This window comes from Natrix helvetica (genome assembly GCF_964273705.1).
Source record: "Natrix helvetica genome assembly, chromosome: Z".
NCBI lineage: Eukaryota > Metazoa > Chordata > Lepidosauria > Squamata > Natricidae > Natrix > Natrix helvetica.
The window spans coordinates 89,939,802-89,962,873 of record NC_138554.1 but is presented as its reverse complement, the minus strand read 5'-3'; the positions used below and the strand labels follow the sequence as shown (position 1 = coordinate 89,962,873).

Here is a 23,072-nt window from a genome sequence, read left to right as displayed (position 1 = left end):
TGGGCAGCTAAAAGCGGTTTTCCATTCATCTCTTTCTCTGATTTGCACTTGGGAGTATGCCTCCCACAGGTCTAGCTTGGTGCATACCTTCCTCTTGGTCAGGTGGGAAAGCATGTCCTTCATTTGTGGCAGTTAGTAGGTGTTTTCCATGCTCACTGCGTTTATTCAGTACAGAGCCTGATCAACCCATCTTTCTTTTCTTTAAACAGGACGGGAGTGGCCACCCTAGATTTTGCTGATTGTATGAATCCCTGGGCTAGGTTGGCATCGAAATGTTCTCTTAGCTCTTTCATTTCTTTAGGAGTCATGGAATACAGATTTGGTTTTGGTAGTTTAGCCCCTAGCATGAACTCAATTCACACTCTGTGGGTCAGTGGGGGAGGGACAGAGCATTGCATTCCTCTTTACTAAACACCTCTGCTAAGTCCTGGTACTCTCTTGGGATCTGGGAAGTCTTGGGAGCGGCTCTGACATTGCAACTGCTTTCTCTTTTCAGTTAGTGTCACTCAGTAAATTTTCAGTAGCACCCTTCCCAGGTGATCATTGGGCTCTATTTGTCTAGCCAACACAGTCCCAATATGGCAGACTCTGCCATTTTTTGCATCACTACGAACTGAATGAGCTCCCAGTGTCGTCTCATTTCTAGTTTGACTGGTTTAGTGACAAGCGTAGCTGGGCTCTCTCCTATTAGTGACTCATTGACCTGCTCGAATCATATGGGGCTTGCTAGGGGTCTCGTCTTTATGTCCATCTTAGTGACTATGGAGGGACTAAGGCAGTGATGGCGAACCATTTGTCAGGGCATGCGAGTTCACCCTTTTTTAAAGCCATTTTCCCCCTCCCCAGGCTCCAGAAGCTTTATAGGAACCTGGGGAGGGCGAAAACAGCCTACCCCCCCCCGGACGCCCTCCGGAGGCGTCAGGGAAGCCTCCGGACGGTCCCTGAACCCTTCGGAGCGCTCAAAACAATCCTCCGAGCAAACCGGAAGTGACTTCTGGTTTGCTCAGAGGGTTGTTTTGAGCGCTCCGAAGGCGTCAGGGAAGCCTCTGCACCGTCCCTGAAGCCTTCGGAACGCTCAAAACAACCCTCCAAGCAAACAGGAAGTGACTTCCAGTTTGCTCAGAGGGTCGTTTTGAGCTCTCCGAAGGCGTTTGGGAAGCCTCCGGACGTTCCCTGAAGCCTTCGGAATGCTTAAAACGACCCTCCGAGCAAACAGGAAGTGACTTCCGGGTTGCTCAGAGGGTCGTTTTGAGCACTCCGAAGGCGTCAGGGAAGCCTCTGGACGGTCCCTGAAGCCTTCGGAATGCTTAAAACGACCCTCCGAGCAAACAGGAAGTGACTTCCGGTTTGCTCGGAGGGTCGTTTTGTACGCTCCGAAGGCTTCAGGGACCGTCCGGGGGCTTCCCTGACGCCTCCGGAGGGCATCCAGGGGCGCGGGGGATGCTGTTTTCACCCTCCCCAGGCTCCTATAATGCCTCTGGAGCCTGGAGAGGGCGAAAAAATCATGTAAAAATGGGGAGCGCCTGTAGTGCATGCATGCGCACTGGGGGTCGCACATTGCATTATGGGTGTGGCACGCCCACACATGACTCCCCCTGCACTCCCCCCACTTACGGCACATGAGCCAAAAAAGGTTCGCCATCGCTGGACTAAGGCAATGGGTGCAGCCATGTCTATGATGGCTTCTACTTCCCCTTGGCCTCCTGTCTCTGGCACCACTATTTTTTACTTAATTGTGAAGGGATGGATGGTTTCACTTACCATCAGGTCAACTTCACTATCGTTGCTGCTGTCATTGCTCATCAGTGGTGGGACCTCAGGGGTCGGAATTCCCTCTTCCCATTTTTGGGGAGGAGAGACCTCAATGGCTTGTCAGGCAAACTTCCCCTTCTCCGTGGTCTTTTGCTTTGGTCTATTTGGCTTCATGAGGGTTTGACCTCTTGCTTGTGGCATGGGGGCTAGGGCCAAGGATTCAGATGCTCGGTGACCCTGTTGTCCACACTAGGGCATCAGAGCATTTGATGGGCATCGTGGAGGTCTCTCTTAATGGCTCCTCCACTTGGTGTGGGCTGGATCGTCATCCCAATTGCTTCTTAGATTTCTTCTCTGGGGTCTCCTTTGGTGTCACCATAGTTCAAGGTCCATTGCTACAGCCATCCAGAATAAGTAATGAATGCAATCTGGAACTTCCCAGCAAAGGCATGAACTTATTCAGATGCTTTCCCAGCCAGGTTGTCAGTGAAGGTGGAAACGATTTCTCTGTCATCTTGATAGTCATCTCCATAGTGGTCTATATTAGCCCATGCTCAGTTTAGAAAGAAAGCCAATTTGTGTGGGCTCCCATGGTTGTGGCGCAGCTGGTGGGACGGAATCCACTGTGCCTGGACCTGGAACCAGCCCTGTCCAGGATAGTAGACCCATCCAGGGGGCACCTCCCCACCCATTGGCCACTGGGGTTGACCCTCTGGACTGGCTGATTTTCTGCACTTGGGTGGGCTGTCATAAGAACTGGGACTCAACTAAACCGATAGCGGTGGTGAGGTCTGGTAGTTCAGCTGCCCTGTGGAGTTGACCGGTCCCTCCTGGGCAGACATGTTCCAATCAACATATATAATTCAGTTGTTAGGTGAGTTCAATCTCCACCTTTCGATCACTTGCATGAACGCCCTTGGTTTCCAAGAGAAAGAATTTTATTTTGGCTATAACACCCCAGTTATCTCTACACCCCACTCCTAGCCTCTTCGCTTCAGGCTGTGGCAGCCCTGAAGCAATGTGAAAAGAAATCTCCTTAGAAGTAAGCTACAGAAAAGAAAATGGCCACAGTTAGGCCAGCTTCAGGGTTGACATGGGTGTGTATGTGTGTATATGAAAATAAATGAATGATTATTAATATTCTTAACATTTTATATTGCTGTGACATATCTCTGTGTCTCGTAATTAATAGTAATTTTAATAATATCATAGTAATGAAGAATCTGCATTCCAAAGAATTTACATCTCTATAGAGTTTGAACGACTTTTTATAAATATTTCATTGTATTTCTTGCTGCTTAAGCTATTGGAGATAATACGGTTGGCATGGTAGAGTTATTTCCTGCTTCATTGGTTAAAAGGAAGGAATCAAAAGCTTTAGCCTTCAGTAAGAGTATTTTGTTCTGCAAAAATGCCAAAGAACTGATAGTGATATTTTAGAGTGATAATCTGTATAACTTTTTTAAAGCTTAATACAGTTTTAATGAAAAAAGTATGCCTTTAAAGAGTTCCATTTGAGTCTGTAAAATTTAAAATGAAACTTAGGTTAATAGAAATAAAATCTAGTACTCAGTCAGGCACGAACAGACTTGTTAAGTAACAGGTAAATGATTAGGTAAGGGCAACAATCAGACTTCTAAGCAACTGGAATCTAGAATCTTGATTTTAAAAAGTCCTCTTAAACCTCTATTAGCTCGCCATAGGCCCAGCTACTAGTCTTTGGAAACTATGTCGTGCTATTCTGCTGTTGAATGAGGCCTTCTTTGTGAATACAAAGTGGCAGATGTTTCTTTGATTGACCTATGAACTGAACTTTTCCTTTTAGAACCCAGTATTCTACCTCTTCACTGTTGTTTTTTATTGGAAAAATTCAAAAATATTTGCACAATGAAACTGATGAAAAATTTAGAATCCAGGAGACTATTAGGAGTACATTCAGCTAAAATCCAAACGTACCTTTTGTAACATTTACACTCCATACACAACTGATGTGTTGTCATTTGGTTTTTATTGTTGTGGATTAGTGTTCTTTTAAATGAAAATGATCCCTTTGGGTTCTTTTCTTCTTAGCTCTGGCAGGAAGACAAATTATTTTTACAGTATCAGACATGTGGTTTCCTGTCTGTGTTTAACACTGAACAGAACATCATGGCCAGCTGGTCCACGGCTACCCAGACAGCTAGAGAATATCCTGCAATAATTTTGTCTGTTGGACTGTCATTCATATGTACCCTTGTCCCAACCGTTACAGGCGCCTGCTCCTGTTTGCTTAGTGAGTGCAGATTGTGTTGTGTGTTTATATAGATTTTTTTTGTTCTATTTAATTCAGATAAAAGTGGTCCATTTGTTTCAGGTACAGCTTAGAGAAATCAGAGATGGGCCCTGTAGTATCACAAATGAATGTTAAATCAAAGTCCTGGTACACTGAATTATTTTACCTTTATTTCCCTTAATTTGCTATCAATTGAAAATGTCTAGGTATTGAAGATATATTAAAACCCTGATTTATTAGGAACATCTGAAACATATTTGTTTGGGGCTAAAGAAAAAAAATGAATCCAAAAGCAGGATCTAATTTTAAGAGGCTAGACACTAGCTTCTAATGAAATAGTTTTTAAGTACAGACAATTTAGTTTAAATAACTGTCATCCTTAATATTTTGGAAGTCAGCTTTGCTATACTAAAAGCTTATTTCTACCTAGTTAAATATGATTGGTCAGTAATGCCAGTTATTGAGAGCCTCCAAGGAGGTTTCATTTTAAATTACTTAAAATTGATAGAATGAAGCCAAGATCTCATGTGAATTTTTATTTTTCAGCTAGCATACATTTGGGTAGGTAAAGAAATAATGAGTTTGTAATTAATCAAATTAATCAAACTTACTGATTTTGAAAAGCCAAATTTTTAAATCATTTTTTGACTCAGAGAGTCACTTGCACAATCACTTGAGGCAGGGTGGGTGACACTTTGTGATGCTTGTAGGGACTGGATTTGAAAATGAGAGACTTATGATAGTTAGGTTATGGATTCTGTTTGTCAAATAAAATTGGAAAAGCTGGCAGGCACAAACTAGAACTTTGTGTGGCATCATGGTGGAAAAATGCCTAAAAGCAAAATACCCTGCCAATGTGTTTTCATCTTTATGTAAATTTTTAACCACAAGAAAACAATTTCTATTCGGAATAAGAGAACATTTTCATTTTTTTTTTAAATGATCAAAGGTGTGGGGAAATGTACTGTTGAAATAAAAGATATAGGCATAACCAGATCATTATTCACAGATCAATATTCACATTATCTTTAAGAAGTATATGTCCCCGTTTTAGCTAAATTATTAGGTCATTCTAGTCAATAAGATCTTCCCCTGACAAAAAGTAAGTCACTGTGAATTAAAGATAATCACTGTAGAATTTTATGGAATGGCATAGATCTAACCTGGGCATTTTATGGCTTGTGGCCCACATCTAGCTCCTGGGCTCTTCCTATCTGGCCTGCTGCAGGGGCCACAGTGGTAGGGAGCAGCAGCAGGGATTGGGGCAGCAATGGTAGGACAGCACCCACACACACAACAGTCCTAGTTTCTCATGTAGTTCATTAAGAAAATTAATTTCCCACCCCTGGCATAGATGGATTGTTAAATTTTTATTATTGTAGAAGTAGTGTAGTTTTAAGCATTTAATTATTTTTAATTGTGTATATTTTAAATATATGTACACTGCAGTCAATGTTTGCTTCAAAAATGATTTTTCAGGAAAAGATTGTTTGTCAGGGAAGGTGTTAGTAGAGGTTATAATAGCCAAACCACATAACACCAGTGAGGGGAAACAGCTACTTGGGCTCCATTCGGACAGTATCACGTAAGGGTGCACTCACTTTTGTTGCCAGCAGTTTAAACATTAATGGCTGTGTGTTGCATTATTTTGAGGGAACAGCACGTTTACATTGTTATACAAGCTGTATATGCATTACTTTACATTGTAGCCAAGTGTCATTTCTTCAGTGTTGTCACATGAAAAGAAATATTTACAAAATGTGAGTGTGTATACTCACTTCTGTGACGTACTGTATATGTTGCATAAGATTTTTATTTATTTGCTTCAATATTCATTAGTATGTTTACTTATTTTGAAATTAGGGTAATAACATAAACTTCATTTCCAAAATAATTTTATTGGTTTTTAAAGTTTTTTGGGGAAAAGGGTAGGTGGATATACAAAAAAAATTTGGGGGGGCAGCTCCATCGTGCCAAAGGTAGGAATCTCTCCAATTCTCACAACTTTTTACAGAAGAAAAAAAAACAAAAGATAAAAGATAAGCAGAAACAGCATCTTATATTGTATCAACCATGCATTCTTTTGCCACTTTCTAATATATCAACAATTAAAATGATATTCCAGATATATTTATTTTTGTGACCTGAGTCTTTCCGTTATTGTTCCCTTCCCCTTGTCCCCAGGAGGAGCCGCAGCCCCTCCCTCCTTCATGTCTTTCACTACTTCTTATATTTCCGTCCTCTAGGAGGGCACTATGTTTTTTAATGAAGGCTTCTACCTCCACAACTGTGTTAATTCTAATTCTGTTTCCCTCCCAGAAGATCAGCATTCCTTTTGGCAATAACCATCTAAACCAAATTCCCTTATTATATAATTTCTTTGATAAGGAGGAATACTTCCTCCTCTTATCTCTTATTTTTTTCAGAATTTGCTTAAGAATGGCAATTTCTTTATCTTTATATTTTAGTGGTCCCCCTCTCTGAGCTCCTAGAATCTCATCCCTCGTGGTCTTCCTAAGAAATTTAACATGTACTTCCCTTGGAACATTATGTGTTCTGGCATATGTTGAATTAATCCTATAAACCAGATCCATATCCCACCACAACTGTTCTTTATCTCTTTTAATATATTCTGCTAAAATTGTACTCATAATATCCTTAAGATCTTCATTTTCTGTCTCCGGTAGGTTCTGGAATCTGAGAAAGAAGGACATTCTTTAAAGTTCTATCTTTGCCATAAAATTTTCCAATTCTATATTCTGCTTCTGGACTGCCTTAACCTCCTCCTCCAGCCCAGCCGCGTCCTCCTCTAGTACCCCAATTATCTGTTTATTTTCTGTTATTTGTTGCTGCACATTTTAAAGCTCATCTCTAAAATCTGCTACCTCCTTTTTCAACTCATTTTGACCCTACATAATAGCTTGAACCATTTGAGTAACAGATAAATCCTTTGAACTTTCTCCAGTCTTTTCTTGTAAAAATGATGAAATTTTTGTCTGTTGAATCGTTGGACTGGATACAGTAGAAGTTGGTGCCGAGGCTGCTTTGCCTGTAGGTGGTTTTTTGGGCCCAATTGTCTAAGTTCAGAAAGAGTAAAGATCTTTTGCAAAAGAAATGGCGTCTGTGACATGCGCAGCCGAATGAGTCCAAGAAGACAGGCAAATCTGAAAGTGAAAATTAACCCTCAAATCAAATAGTCCAAATCCATAAAGACCACGTAATAGGAGAGGCTCCAAGAGTCCTTCAGGGGGTATAATATAAAGCCAGACTTTCTTCAAAGGTAGTTTCAAAAGGCAGACTTCATTTATAAGTGCAAAGAAGAAGAAGGCCATCTTGGCTCCTCCCCAGGACCAGGAGCAGAACATTAAAAACTTCCATAAAACTTTCAAAATGACTCAGCAATCAGCTCTTGCAATTATGATATAAATCTTTTCACATAGTTCAAGTGGCTAATTCAATTTTTGCTCTCTATCTCCATTCTGAGATTGAGAGACAGTCCAAATGCCACTTTGCCTGAGAGGGGTAGAAGAAAAAACAACAACCCCCCTCCAGTCTTCCTACTTCAAACAGATTGAATCCACAACTTGTAAAAAAAAGCCGCTACTCAACAGTTGAAAGCAATTAAGGAGATTGGAGCGAATTTCTCACCTCTAGCACTTCAGCCGCTGCATGTAGTTAACTCTTTCCTTCCAGAATCAATTCAAGGTGCTGTTATGCACCCCCTACGCTCCCCGGCTCCTAAGGTGAAACTGGAGACTCCCCCATGGCTGCCGCCTATCCAGGGGGTTCCAGCAAGCCGCCCTATGGCAGGTGGTCCCTCCAAGACCCCCTGTGCTCTTAAAAGGAGCCCACCAGAGAAGCGAAGAGCGGACCAATGTCCGTTGCCTTCAGAAACCGGAAGTCCTCTCCGGTAATAACATAAACTTGAATATGAGAAATAGTCTGTTTTAAGTAAATGGAAGTACTTGGTCATTTAATGAATATTTTTACCATGAGCACAAAACCTTTACATTTCCTTTGCATTATATACTTAGTAGAGTTTTGGGTTACCTTAGTTTTTCTACATAAAAAATAATATGGACACAATTCATTTGTAATTTCTAGTGTACTGTCTCAATTGACTCAGTCAGAGGAAGATTAAGCATGTGCATTTTCTGAATATGTAAAATCCTAATTGTCAACAGTTAGATTGTAGATTGATTTTTCACATATACATTTTTTTAAAAAAAATGATTTTTATATATGATGCTGAATGCTAGTATAATTGCCTAAACACAATTAACCAAATGTTCTGTTTGTTTGAAGATATTGAGCCAATTAATTAATGAAGACACTGTGACTAAATTTATACTGTGAGTAGGTAATTTCAAAGAATGTACTTCATTTCCACAATAGCATAGTTTTCTTTATAAATTAATATAAACTTTTGAAACAGCAAATGTGAACTCGTTTAAGACTTAAAAGCTTAAAAGGATACAGATAAGTAAATATAAAGAAAGCATTTCAAAAAGGGCAAAAGGTAAGGAATTTAAATAATTTCCTGTGCAGTGGCTTATATGGCTTTAGAGTCCAGTTTTAGATTATAGTTTAACCTGCCCAAATATATATTAGTAAGAAGATAAAAATTGTATGTTCAGATGAAAACAATACATGCACATTGACATGCTTAGCAGTGTCTTCATGAATAATAGAACAGTGCAGAATGGAAAGTATAGGTTAATAGGAACATAGTGAAATGAAAACATCTGAGAAATGAGTAAACTTTGAGAGACTTCTGGGTGAGGAATGGTATCTTCAAGCAATTAGAGACAATGAAGCCACAACTGAAGCACTAGCAGATAGACCTTATCCTGATAAAGATCATTTGTGTTCTGGATTGCCACACTTCACAATGACGCTTCAAAATAGCAGTTTCCCACGGATTAATAAATCTCATCTGCTTAATACTTAAACCTTATTCCTAAGTATGTGTATTAGAGCTGCATAGGCTTTTAGTTTTTCAAAAAATATTTTGGAGCTTGAAGGAGTATAAATGTAAGATCTATAGTAACTTAAAGTTGCAGTCCTGAGTGGAAAAATCATGCTGTGCAGCTCCGATGTGTCCATTAAGGCTGCTTGGATTTTCAAAAGGCTTTTGTTGTTGGTGGTGGTTCAAATAAAGTGCTTCTTCAGAATAAACTGTAAAGTAATGGAGTGCCCCAGTTCTAAGTCGCCGATCATCTTATGTCTCTCAGGTCCTAGTCCAATATTTAATAAGACAACAGCATATTAAAAATTCAGTACAACAGCAACAATTACTATTAGTTGCTAATAATTCTAAAAACCCAACAGTGAAGTATTTTCAAATCTTGTGATACCATGACCACCTAACTCTGATGAATGAATGTGCATTCACCTCTTCCCTATGAATAAATCTAATAATTTAATTGGAGCTAGAAAAAAACATAGCACTTACTTTTAATAATTTAACTTACTTCAAATAAAATAAAATTACAATCCTTGAAGTTGAAACTATATGGATACATTACAAGGCAGTGCCAGCAGAGAAGACAATTCCAGCTATCTTGTAGTCGGTGTCAATGAATAGCCAATATCTGATAATAACATCAGAGTCAATAGTGGAAGAAAGAGTTTGGTCACTTTCATTTACATTCATAGCCCCAATCTGGAAAATACATTATACTTTAATCAAAGCAAGTTGCAACAATTTCATTGCCATTTTTGTCATAATGATAAATATAACCAATTTGTCAAATAAGTTGTCAAAACAGAGTTTCATACCTTGAATAATGATTTAAAGAAAACAGTATTGTTTGTGCCTCATAAATAAATGAAGCAGTTCAAAATGGATTCATAAGCTTCGTTTTTTATTCCATCCAATTGTGGGCAATTCTTGGAGACTTGTCAGGATCAGTCCCTGACAGCACGATTTTTCAGAAGTGGTTTGCCATTGCCTCCTTCCTATAGCTGAGAGAAAGTGACTAGCCAAAGGTCACCCAGCTGTCTTTGTACCAAAGTGAAATTAGAACTCAGAGCCTTTTGATTTCCAGCTTGATGCCTTAATTATCATATGAAACAAATTTCTTTGTAAACTGAATGGTATTCAAAAGTCCAAGGCTGGTTGTGATGGCTCCTGTAAATTGGACTCCTATAGGGTTCTATCCATGTGTTCTGAAACCCTGATTAGACCCATAGACTTTTGTACTAGATAGCATTCTATGGGTCTAATCAGGGTTTCAGAACACATGTATAGAACGCTATAGGAGTCCAATAAACCTACTCAAATGCTTAAATAGTTTAAATAGACACTAAACTTTGTTCTGTCCTTGCTTGCAAACTCAAATAGCTTTCTAGCTCTCACTTTCTCTAAGATTTCCTTTTAAAGTGAAAATTGAGTTTTAAGTACATTTTTAAAGCAGTACATTGAGATAAATACCTACTCTGCATTATAAATGTGTACTGCATAAATAATAGATGTTTAAACTCAGTGTATTCTTCAATGCCAATGATCCATTGCTGAAAGGGAAAGGGAAAATACTGTTGTTGGCAAGGAAACGCCTTAGTTATGAACTCTAAATGGTGTCTGAAATTGTCTATCAGAATTGGACAGCAAGCAATCCTGAGAAATTTGCAATAGACTAAGTATTGAGACCAATCTGCTGCTTGACAAATGGAGAGCTATCAAGCAGATGGCAAGCTGGAATATCTTGCAGTCCAATTTATATCACTGAAGTATTCTGTTGAGTGTCTCCAATCCATTAGCATTCACCATTTTCCAGAGACAATCAGTAGGTTTCAGAATATCCTAAGAGGATATGATAAATCATACTGAATCTATAATCTCACAGATTATAGATATTTTATAGGAACGTTTACATAGCTGTAGACCCTTTGGCATCGTTGTTTCTCTGTTCCCAATGTATTTGATTTAATTTATTACATCACCTGTCAGTGTTGTCTCTTATCTCTGTTTTAGCTGTTTCGTATTTTGTAGCTTTTTGTTTTCATCTGAGAATTCTAGCTGTAGAGAAGTCAAAGAGGTTGGATCGGCAACAAAAAGCTGTGGTATGGAATGTTCCTATTTTCAGATTCCAGTCAATTTCCAGAGCAAAATTCCCCCTTTATTTTTTTTAAATGGTTCACAGAATAGCAGAGCTGTATTTTCAACAGGCAAGCATGTTCAACAACTGATCAAACATTTTTGCACAACAAAAATATATTTTTGGGATAGAAATAGAAATTATAGAATGTTGCTTAATGATTCTTTCATTGAAAAATGTAATGTATGTATGTATGGGGGACTTGTCTATCTGTATTGTGTTTCTGTGATAGAGACACCCTCCATCTCTACTTTGATACACATGAATGAGTGGCACAACATTGCTTTCATTTTAATTTTAATGAAAATCTCTGATCCTGCTCTGTACCCACTTGCTTCATATTATCCAAGAACAACAATGCTAACCAACCAATTGTGATATGCATATAAATCCATACACCAGAGACTTCTATAGGTCTGTCTAATAGAAAAATAAGAAGTTGGCTCTCTATTCTATCAATCCTTGCAATGGGAAAACAGATATGCCTGTAGAAAAAATCTGAATGGTGTTGAACTTGAATATGAAATGTAGTTTGCCTATCAGCAGCAAGGAAAATTGATTCCTCAATTCATTTTTTTTTACATCTGAAACTTATGTCATCAGGAGTGGTATGCTTCCATTTCTTAGGGAGTGTCATTTGTTAGGGCCCACGAGGAAAGCCTTCTTTGTTCTGGCGCTCACATCCCCCCTCCCCACAACATCATTCTCCCGGAAATCAGATTTGCCCCAAATCTACTGGCTTTTCCTAAAGCCTTGAAAACCTGATTTCGTTGAACCTGGGGCCCAATACATTTTGTTTTGTGGTGTTTAATCTTAATTTTAAGTATTATTATACTTATTTCACTACTTATACTACAAGTAGTTTAATAATACTTAAATACTTAAAATATTAGTCTTCCAGAGTCATTGTCTCATTCCCAGGGCCTAGAGAAAGTAACTGGTCAAGATCACCCACGTGGCTTCATGTCTAAGGCAGGGCTAGAATTGAAAATATCCCAGTTTTCAGCTTTCTGCCTTTAACCACAACACAAAGTTGGCTTGGTTTTATAATTATAAGACTTCAATTATCTTAATGACATTTTATTATATTTTGTTGCAGATCCACCTAATGCTTTATATCTGTTTTCCAGATACCACCTCAAGTACAGAAGTAAAATATGTGATTGCTTTGGTCGCAGTTATATGCCTTGTCCCATTGCTGGTGATCGCCATTGCTGTGGTCATTATCTTTTACTTCTATCGAGTTCAGAGGAGGAGGAAACTCAACAAGGCATGGGAGAAAAATGTGAAGTCCAGGAAGCACAAAGACTGTAGTGACGTTTGTGCCATTATGCTGGATGATGATCGCTCTGACATCAGCTCTACCTGTGCTAATAATATTAACCATAATACCGAATTGCTGCCTATTGAATTGGACACTTTGGTAGGCAAAGGACGATTTGCAGAAGTCTATAAGGCTAAACTGAAACAAAACACATCAGAACAATTTGAAACTGTGGCTGTGAAGATCTTCTCCTATGAAGAATATGCCTCCTGGAAGACTGAGAAAGATATCTTTTCTGACATAAATCTAAAACATGAGAACATCCTACAGTTCCTTACAGCAGAGGAGCGCAAGACAGATCTAGGCAAACAATACTGGTTGATCACTGCTTTCCATTCAAGAGGCAACTTACAGGAATATCTCATAAAACACATAATTAGCTGGGAGGATCTGTGGAAACTGGGTGGCTCTTTGGCTCGCGGAATTGCCCACCTCCATAGTGATCACACACCATGTGGTCGGCCCAAGACACCAATTGTCCATAGAGACCTGAAGAGCTCTAATATCCTGGTAAAGAATGACCTGGCTTGCTGTCTCTGTGACTTCGGGTTATCGCTAAGGCTGGATCCTACTCTCTCTGTTGATGACCTGGCTAATAGTGGGCAGGTAAGCTGACGCAGAGGATTTTGATAAATAATGTCCTTTGTTGAAGTATCAAGCTTTGTGATGGATTTACTGTGACTAGAGACAGGCTTGAATAACTGCATGCAATTCCATGTAGTATCTCTTCAATAAAATCTGGATAATTGAAAGTGGATGGCAACTTTAGCTCCAACTGCATTAATATCCCCAGTGATCCTTTTTTGCTGGCACCTGTTTCCACTTATGGAGGAAATCCTAATCATTACACTTTGAGGTATTGCTTAAGTGGGGATTAAAGTCATGAAAACTGAATCTGCTTCCACCTAACCAGTAGTCTCCTATCATCTACACAGCTGACTTTGTTTCTGAGAAAAAATATTTAGTGGTGGTTTTGCTTTCTGAATAGATACTTCCATTTAAAGCATTTTAATTTTTGTAAATGCTGACAGGTTGGTACAGCAAGATACATGGCTCCTGAAGTTCTGGAATCCAGAATGAACTTGGATAATGTTGAATCCTTTAAGCAGACTGATGTGTATTCCATGGCTTTGGTTCTGTGGGAAATGATATCTCGCTGCAATGGTGTTGGAGGTATGCTAGATCCCATAGATTAAGTATTTTTAAGCAGATTTGATTACAACTCATTGTCTTATTATGTTGGAGATACATTTATTACCAAGTTAAAGAGGCTTGCAGGGTTGTTCATAGATTTCCCTTTCAAGCAGTTTTAGCACTTATTGAGCTAGCCATCAAGCTATCTTATTTAGCAAGTTTGAAACCAAGAGCAGACAGTCTTACTGGCACAGAGATTAGCAAGCAAACATCTGCACATATTGTGCATTCCTTGTTCTCATCAATCTTGAGCAAAGTCATCTTGTGTGAGGGAAAGATTCCAGGTCATAGGTAGCAGAAAATAAGCTTTTTTGAATGGGTTTATTGGGACATGGGAAACATAGATCTCCTCCCTTCCAGTGGTTTTATTCAACAAAGCTGGTTTCATCACTGCTGGCTTTTGTGAAAATTCTGACTTCTCTGTCCCCACAATTCTCTACTGCAGTACCAGTGCTCATTCTGTAACCCCATTCAATTGACCTGAACACATTAGTTTGTTGAGAGAGATTATACATACAGACCATTAAACACGTTTGAGCATCAAAGTTTAGTTTGTAATTTGTAGTTAGACCAGGGGCTCTTGAATTGTACCCACAATTCTTTGAAGCTGTATGATCAGCATAGAATCAGATCTAATCATCTTTTTAAATATAATCATACTTGCACAGACATTGGTGATAAAATTTGTGCTTGCTTTGCTTAGGCAACTACACAACGGTTAAAAGGAAAAGAGAAACATGGAGTGAATTTCAACTGTTCTCTACAAGGAGCACTCTCAAAACTCTTCTACTTCAGTTGGGCATAGTAGTCACAGGAAGTAATTTAACACTATGAATTTTGAGATCCAGAGATTAAAATTAAAACCATACTGTAGTTATAGAAAGCTAAGGGTATATTTATTTGTTACGTAATTATTCATTTTATCTATGCGGATAGTTCATAAAAAAACATTAATCATCTCAAGGGGCCAAAGTACCAGAAAGTATGAGGACCCAAGTTAGACCTTTATGGTTTCATCCATTCTGATAAAGAAAATGAAAAGCTGATAGGGTTGGGACAAGGGAAGGGCATTGCTCTTAGAGCTCCACCTAACAACGTTTCACGGTTTTTCTGTTGTGAGGCATGAATAATGAACTGTTTATTCAGGAATACTCTTGCATCATAGCTGATTCCTGAGATATTTTCCTGTTTCTTTTGAGTACCCTGGAGTAGTGCCTAGATAAAGAACCACCCTCATTGCAGCTACACTGAGGAAGTTTCAGAGCTGCCTAAAACTGATACAAAAGAATGTACTATTTTAGATCAAGAAGTATAGAATCCTTTATCAATCTCTTTAAAGAAATGGGTCCTTAGGCATCACAATGAACCATGCAAATGTTAAATATGTAGTCACAATAGGCATATGCTTGAAGAACAATAGAGTGAGCTTGGAATTACAGTGAGCTTAGAATTTGTTAAATCAAAGAAATTGCCGTCTATAACAAATGGTTATGATGATAGATACATACATAAGAAGTAATACAAGGAGACTTATGTCAAATAAATCTAAGAAAATGGGATGGATTTCTGAAAAGTTGCAGGTTACAATTGTTGTCTATAATACACAGGTAGTCTTTGACTTACAACCAAAATTGAGTCCAGAATTTTGATTATAAGTTGTTGCAGTCATAAATTGAGTCACAACGTGACCATACTCAATTTTTCAATCATTTTTATGACAGTATCAATAAAGAGAGTGGGTTCCTATGAGATGCAGTTGAGGTGAATGTATTTTACATACAGATCCTCAGTACCTTTTAATCTTTTTGAACTGGCCTTATCTCTAAACATAAGATATGAATATCAATATACTTGTAAATGAAGGAACAACCTTAGGAAAGACCATTCAATTGGTTGTTTGACAAAATGTGGAAATAAGTTTCCCAATATTTCACTAGAGAATAGTTTAGAAGCCATATTTAGAAATTGCTTTAGAAAAGCAATACTGCTTTTAGGAAAGCTTGACTTGCCTGCTTGGAAGTTTAGTCAGCACAACAGCTGTTCGCCAGATGTTATGCATTGTGACAAATATCATTTCCATCCAAACAATTTGCCTTTTCAACTGACATGGATACTCTGAGAAAGGAAAGCACAGCGAGCCTTAAGTGTTCTGACAGCCCTCCCAAAGTCACTTCTTTTCAATATTTTTGTTGCCTGTATATGAGAGTTCTCAGAATCAGCCAAGTTACAAAAAAATACCTTTGAAAAATACGATTCTAAAAAACTTATGCTCTTTAAGCTTCTTTAAGCAATACTGGATTACTTGAAATGTTTTCTGGCTTTGTCTGAAACAATACATTTGGATTAAGGATGAAAGTATAGAAAACTGGTATGTTGAAAGGTTTGGGACTTTGGTATTTGGCAGGAAAAACAATCTAAATATTTTGGAAGAAAAGTATCTACACTCAGTTTTTCAAGTGCTCCAAAACTTTTGGTATTCAGATACAAATCCATGACCAATTTCTCATTGCCTACAGCAGTCAAACATTAAATGTAGTAGAACAAAATGCAGCTACTTTTTTACTCTCCCACTTCATTAAAATTGACTGATTACGTTTAAATTTTTTTCTTTGGTTCAATCATGTCTAATTTTCAGAGGCTACCTGCACAAGTCCCTGCAGTTTTCTTGGCAAGATTTTTCAAAAGTAATTTGCCATTGCTTCTTTCCCAAGACTGAGACAAAGTGACCAGCCCAGTTGGCTTTGTGCCTAAGACAAGATTAGAATTTAAGATCGCCTGGTTTCTAGCCTGTTAACCACAACACCAAACTGGCTTTCTCTATTTTAACATCGGTATTTAAATGATGAAACATGACAAAAGAAGGCAAAGATGTTATTTCTCCCTCCCATCCCAAAAAAGTTTTGTTTAAAGAATAAGCCTACTCAATGAACTGTTTTACATTAAAATTAAAATTAAGCATATGAATTGTAGCCTCCACTGTTTTAAATGAGAGTTCTGCAGAAATAATATTACAATACTATCATGCAAGTATGCTGCTTTCCCTTTAAATTGAGTCATTGGCTTCTTCCTTTTTTTCTCTACGAAAGAAAGCTTTGGCATTTTTAAAATGCCCTCTATTGTGCTTCAGGTCACACTTGTTTCCTTACACTGGCTCCAGGAAATATACTTTGTGTCTGTTAATTGTGAACATATTTCAGTTTTGTCCTGCATCCTTTCATGTCAAAAATAGATTTCGGGGAATTATCTTATTCAGCCTATTGGTGTCCTGAAAGCAAATTGTATGTTGGATGATTGAATCTGTCCCTTAGAATAGACCTTGACTCTTCATGAAAATGTGCAAATATGAAATGGACATTTAAATGCAATAAACATCATTCCTCAGAGAAACTACAATGATTTGGGTCTTTGTCAGTTCAGTTCAGCATATTGGTCTAATCTAAAGCTTTTTATTGCCTGCAGAAACCAATTCTAAAACCATCATGATCTGGTTTTAATAGATGTTATTTTTCCGTATTTCTCTGTTTTGATATGGTTTTATTAAAAAGAATTAAGGCTTTTTAAAGTACTATTTATCGTGGGAAAGCAAGAAAATAAAAATTTCCAAAATAAATACTTGCAAAACATGTTTCAGACATAATTGTAGAGCATTTGTAGCTTACTGGTAGAGGTATGCAGCTAGGCAGATAGACCAAGAAAAGTTCACTGTCTGCTTTTATTTTTAATTCTGAGAACTATTTTCTCATCTGGCAAATTTCCCCACTGTAGGGCACAAGTGAAGACATTTCACTTATATTTGGAATATTTATAAGATGGGTTTTTGTAAGACGAAGCATGGTTCTTCCTTATCTTCTTGCACTGTTTGCTCCTTTCTGGACTCGCTCTTTTTGTTTGCCCAACTGTCTCTTCCACATCCCTTTGCTTTTGCCTCATTGGCTACTTCTCCCACCACATCTCTGCTTTTTTTCTTTGTTGATCCCTCTTCCTTTCTTTTCATTTTTCTGCTTGAACTGTGCCATCATGCATCTCTCCATTTCAGTTCCTGCTTGCTTTCATCTTTTTCCTCATTGCCGAACCCAGAATCCAGCTCTCCTTTTTCTTAGTCTTCTCTCCCAACACAGGAATCAGTCCAGCTCTCACAGGCCCAGAAGAAATGATTATGAGTGTGTGTATGAATGTATAAGTTTGTGCTGGTCTATAAATATTTTATGTACAACTTCATGCTGTTTAGAACATGCCTCTCAAATTCATGAACAGGCCTCTGAGTTCATACTCCTGTTTTACCATTTGGCAGGAGCAATCACATGACAACCCACAAAATTCTGAAACAGAACTCTATAAATAGACTTTTGTTGCTTTAAATATATAATTATTTTTAATGTTAAAAATAAATAAAACTCTGCCATACATTGGATGAAAAACAAATCATTTCCCTCCTAGATGGTGCATGTATATTCCAGGATTCTATATAAAATCATCTATGCTAATAAACATAAGTTCCCTGATTCAAATCCTACCATTTATAAATAGACTAGGAAAAAAACATATCTAAAATACTAAGTAGGTACCATCAGGAGAAAGGTGTGTGTTGTCCGCCTTGTGTTATTTGTAAAAAATAATACAGGCAAGATATTAAATAAAATAATACTGAGCTGCATTTTTATATCAATCCAGGTATATGAATGATGCATTTTAGCCAACAGTGCTACAGTGCTATACTTGATTTTTGAATTTAACATTTTTTGGATCCACATAACAATTAAAATATAAATTAACAAAATATTCCTGGTTTTCACAATGCATACAAATAATAACAACAAAAAAAACCAGGGTTGAAGCTAGTCAACATTTGCATGTGATATGAAAGTATCTAAGTTTGTCATGTAGCTGGCTAAAAATGTTTGTCTAAACTTTCAGACTTCACCAACAGAAATTAAATCTGGATTGCCACTGGTGTTGCTTTTAATTCCCCCCCCCCCCATTTTTCCATCCTGTTTTCTCATTTCTTTTGTTGGGAAAAATTTAAGCAGTAAACAAATGAAGCTCTGGCTTTTAAAGAAATCTATTCTAAGACTTGCAGTGAAGTTTTCAATAGATGTTTTCAAAAGTCTCATGCTTCTTTTTACACATGAAGCATACAATATAATGCAGAACAGCTTTTAGAATATATGTAAATGTACATTCTTGTATACAGTATACCCTTGCCTTCCTGTGGTTTCATCTGTCTTAGTTCAGTCTTCATGTCTGTTCCAGAATTATCTTCAGAAAACTTGAAGAAAAAAAAACCAGCATATACCCCAAATCATTTAGGACCTCACAGTTTGAGAATTATAATAATTTATGGATGGGCAATGAGTTTGGATTGAATTTCTTTTGAAATCTGTTAAGAATTGTGTCTTGACTTGCTCTATTGTTAGAGTTTAGTTTTATTTGATTTTTCTAAATATCTTTTTAACTTCTCAGCAAATAGGAATTAGAAAAACAACCCTCTCAGATTCTTGAAGATTTTGGTGGTTTATCTATCTATTGATCTTGTTTTTGTATCCTTGGAGTAGAGATCATCACAATAATTTAAGGCTTCTAGGACAAAGCTTTAAATTTCAGGAAATGCACCCATACCTCTACTGTCTTTTTCAATATTAGATAAATGGTTGTCTTTTTCAATATTAGATAAATGACAGTGATAGACAGTGTAACAATATTGGCAAAATGTGAGACTCAGGAACAGAAAATGTAATGCAATGCTGAATTCAGATCATAAAGAGCAGGTGCCAGCATCTGATTCTACTTTGTCAAGGAGAGACCAATATAAACATCTTGATTTTAATCTTCTTAGTCTAACCAAGTGTCTTCATTTTTGCTTATTTTTCTAGTAGAGGTGAAAGACTATGAGCCACCATTTGGTTCAAAGGTGCGAGAACATCCTTGTGTAGAAAGCATGAAGGACAATGTTTTGAGGGACAGAGGACGGCCTGAAATTCCTTGTTCATGGCTCAACCATCAGGTAAGACAGTGTCTCAATTATTTTTGGAGGAAGATAATTCATGGCAAAACTGGTTAGTTGTCACATATAGATGTCACTATAGAAAATAATTACAGTTTTTGAAATGATTCAATAGATGCTTTTTATTCAAGTCACTAAAATTAATATTAAAATATAATTCCAACTATTATTTCTACATGTTGTGTTTCCCCTTGAAGTTCTTTTTACTGGACCATTGTATGTAAGAGATAAAAACAAGGAGGGGAGGGGGGAATTAAAAAGAAAAAGGAAAGCAAATAAACATTGTGCCTTGATATTTCTCAGAGTTGTAAAAAGATCTTTCAAAATGACTACTACTTATTGTGATGAGTGATATTAGAAGCCCTGCTCCAGCAAAGGGATGATAGGTATTGCAGCTCTGTTCCATTGTATTCCTTTTCTGCTGCATTATTTCTCTGAACTCTGCTTCGTCAAGTTGATACAACTTCGTTAATATGGAACTGGTTTCATTTTTATTCTTTCACCAGGGCATCTTATTGCCATAGACCATATTTAGTGGAATAATCATTTTTATTAGATTTCAGTCAAAATTATACTAAAAATCTGCCTGTGGTATCTTTACGTTACTGCTAAGGTTTTCAATTCTTTTATAAAACTCTAAACCTAAAACAATTATTACTGCTTTATTTATCCCTTCTGTTTTTCCATGCAATTTCATTGTTGTTATATACCTGTTTTTCATAATACATTTGAAATGAACGCTACATACTTTCACTTTCATTTCTATAATGAAATTTGTTGACATTACTGATTTCAAGTTAATATTTAATTTAGCTTAATGTTAAATGTAGCTTCAGAATGCATAAAAACTATAATTTGTATAATTTCAATTCTATTGTTGACAATTGCCAAAATCAGCTATGAAGTAAATCATACAATTACATTTGGCATTAAAAAAGATAGACTAGTTTTCATTCTTTCTTATCACCAAGAAAATTATCCATTGAAATAAAAGGCCAATTTTTTTTAGCATAGGATTTAATTGATTAATATGCATGAGCTACAGACAAAACATTACATAAATGCTCATATGATTAATATCTTCCCAATACTTAATTTTGATAAGGCTGAAATTAATCATTATTTTCTAGAACAGAACACCCATTGTGGAATTCCCATTATGGGATAATTATAATTAACATCACAATAACTTGAATATTACATTAAGACTTGAAATTTGGAGCACACAAAAAAGTTTGTGCTGACTTCCTTCTGGTCTTCCACTTTATCAATTCTTGCTTCAATTGAGTATTTTGGTATCCTTCTGTATCTCAGAGAAGAATAGAGAAATCTCTCCAGAATCACATACGAAACAGAATCCAGTTTCCATATATGGACAATTATTCTATGTTAAACAGGAAAATTCACCCCGAATTTTAATTGGCAGTATATAAGTATGGATTAATAACTCAGATTAATTAATCCATAGTTATATACAGCCAATTAAAATTCTGAAGAATGGAAGGCAGGTAGATGGTGAAAAAAAGATCTGGTTACCATTTCACAAAAAAGCTGATTCAGAGGGATGCAAGGCAAGTAGATGTGGAAAAAACAGGCAAATCTTCATTTGTTTTCATGAAATATAGAACTTTTTTCTTCAGTCGGATTATTTTGAAATTCATGTCTTTTACTTTGCTTTATTTATTTATTTTCGTACCACAATTATTGACAAAATTAATAATGGCCAGAGCATATCCTACTGTTAACAATTAGTTGGAACTGCCTGGATATATTAATTGCAGCAGCTTGAATGGACATGATGGTTACTTATTTTGTTAATTTTTTATGTATTGTTAGCAAAAAATGTTAGGTAGATTTTTTGCTCAAACATCTAAATAACTTGGTTGCTTCTATGTTATGTATATTGTGGTAACTGTTGCTTTAGCCAAGCCAGGAAAACGTCTTCAAAACATTCGAGACAATTTAGCAGGCATCAGTTAATTTGTCCAATGTCATATATTCTTTAAATATTGCAAACATAAAGTAAAATCCCAAACTGTTTCTCACCACCATTACCCAGCTGCCTTAGTTTCTAAGTTGTTTTGCTAAGCAAAACAAAACAAAAATCATAGGTATGTTTATCAAGTTATTGTAAAATTCTGATTACAAAACAGGACAATATATTTATTGTAAGGTTTAGGATACTTACTGCAGATAATGAATCCCTAATATCTCAGGATATATTCATCTTTCTCTAACATCAAAAGTGACTTACATAAAGTAGTAAATTGAGGTATTATAAATTGTGACAAGGTGGGTTTCTTTTTTTCACATAAGATAACACGGATATATGGTGTAAATTAGAATTATATATTTTTGCAATTATTACTATTTGTAATATTAATAGTACATGAGATTTTTTTAATACATTTGTACCCTTTGTAGACTGCTTTTTATTGATTCCTGTGTCTTCCAGAATTCAAAGGCATTGCTTTCTGTGCTCTTTTCAGGGTATCCAGAAGGTGTGTGAGACTATTGTTGAGTGTTGGGACCATGATCCTGAGGCCCGGCTGACAGCACAGTGTGTAGCTGAGAGGTTCAATGATTTTGATTACCAAGACGGACTCTCGGGAAGAAGCAGTTCAGAAGAGAAGATCCCTGAAGAAAGCTTGGGCAACAGCACCAAGTAACAGCTGGCAAGAATAAGAGGAATGCTCACTTTTAGGTTCTCCATGTTCAGCCTTGGAATAAGAGGAACATTTACCATTGGACCTACTTTCTGTGACGATGAAGAGCTGCTTTTTCCTCCATCCTGCAGCTCCAGGGAACAGGGATGACTTTATGGGGCAACCATAATGGGCCATGTGCAGTGCCAAGGCATAGTAGTTGCTTTCCTAAGCGTGCCATAAGATAAGTTACATTGGTGCTTCCTGAGAAAATAGGACTATATTACAATGCCAATAACAATTGCACTTTATCAAGATTTGTATATAAAACTATGGAAGCTCAGTACTAAATATAAATACACAAAGCTGTACCGAGAGTCTTCCAGGAAACGTCTAATAGATAGAAAATTGCAAATGTTTGCTACGATACTGACAGCAGTATTGCATTATTCACCTCGCTCAAACCATAAAAACTTATAGGTAACTACACTACAGATAGTATCAATTGCTGCATCTTTTTTTTCCACACGAGGGGCAAAAAAACCAAATGGCAACTAGAACCTTTTGGATATGTTTGAGCTTTAAAGAAAAAAGAAAAACTACGACATTATGCAATGGTATTCAGCTGGTTCCTGAATGTTTAAAATTTAGAACTTATGAATTATTGGACCATTCACAGTCAGGAGTTTTGGTTTGCTTTGTTTTTCTGTTCAAATGAACAATTTGCAATGGTTTTCTTTCTTTTTTTGTTCTTTAATGTCAACAAAAAATTATTAATATTCCT

General features: G+C 37.0%; 1 protein-coding gene across 2 annotated transcripts in view; it reads left to right on the top strand.

Moving 5' to 3' along the window:
• The window catches only part of TGFBR2 (transforming growth factor beta receptor 2), a 49,906-nt gene extending 26,840 nt beyond the window's left edge, over window positions 1-23,066 (top strand). Inside the window, exons 5-8 of one of the 2 annotated variants that reach the window (XM_081971637.1) lie at window positions 12,255-13,054; window positions 13,480-13,621; window positions 19,513-19,643; window positions 22,133-23,066. In XM_081971637.1, the coding sequence (XP_081827763.1) occupies window positions 12,255-13,054; window positions 13,480-13,621; window positions 19,513-19,643; window positions 22,133-22,312 (1,253 nt within the window). In that variant the 3' untranslated portion in view covers window positions 22,313-23,066. The remainder of the gene's footprint in view (window positions 1-12,254; window positions 13,055-13,479; window positions 13,622-19,512; window positions 19,644-22,132) is intronic. The other variant, XM_081971638.1, reaches the window with a different exon arrangement.
• The last annotated feature ends 6 nt before the right edge of the window (window positions 23,067-23,072 follow it).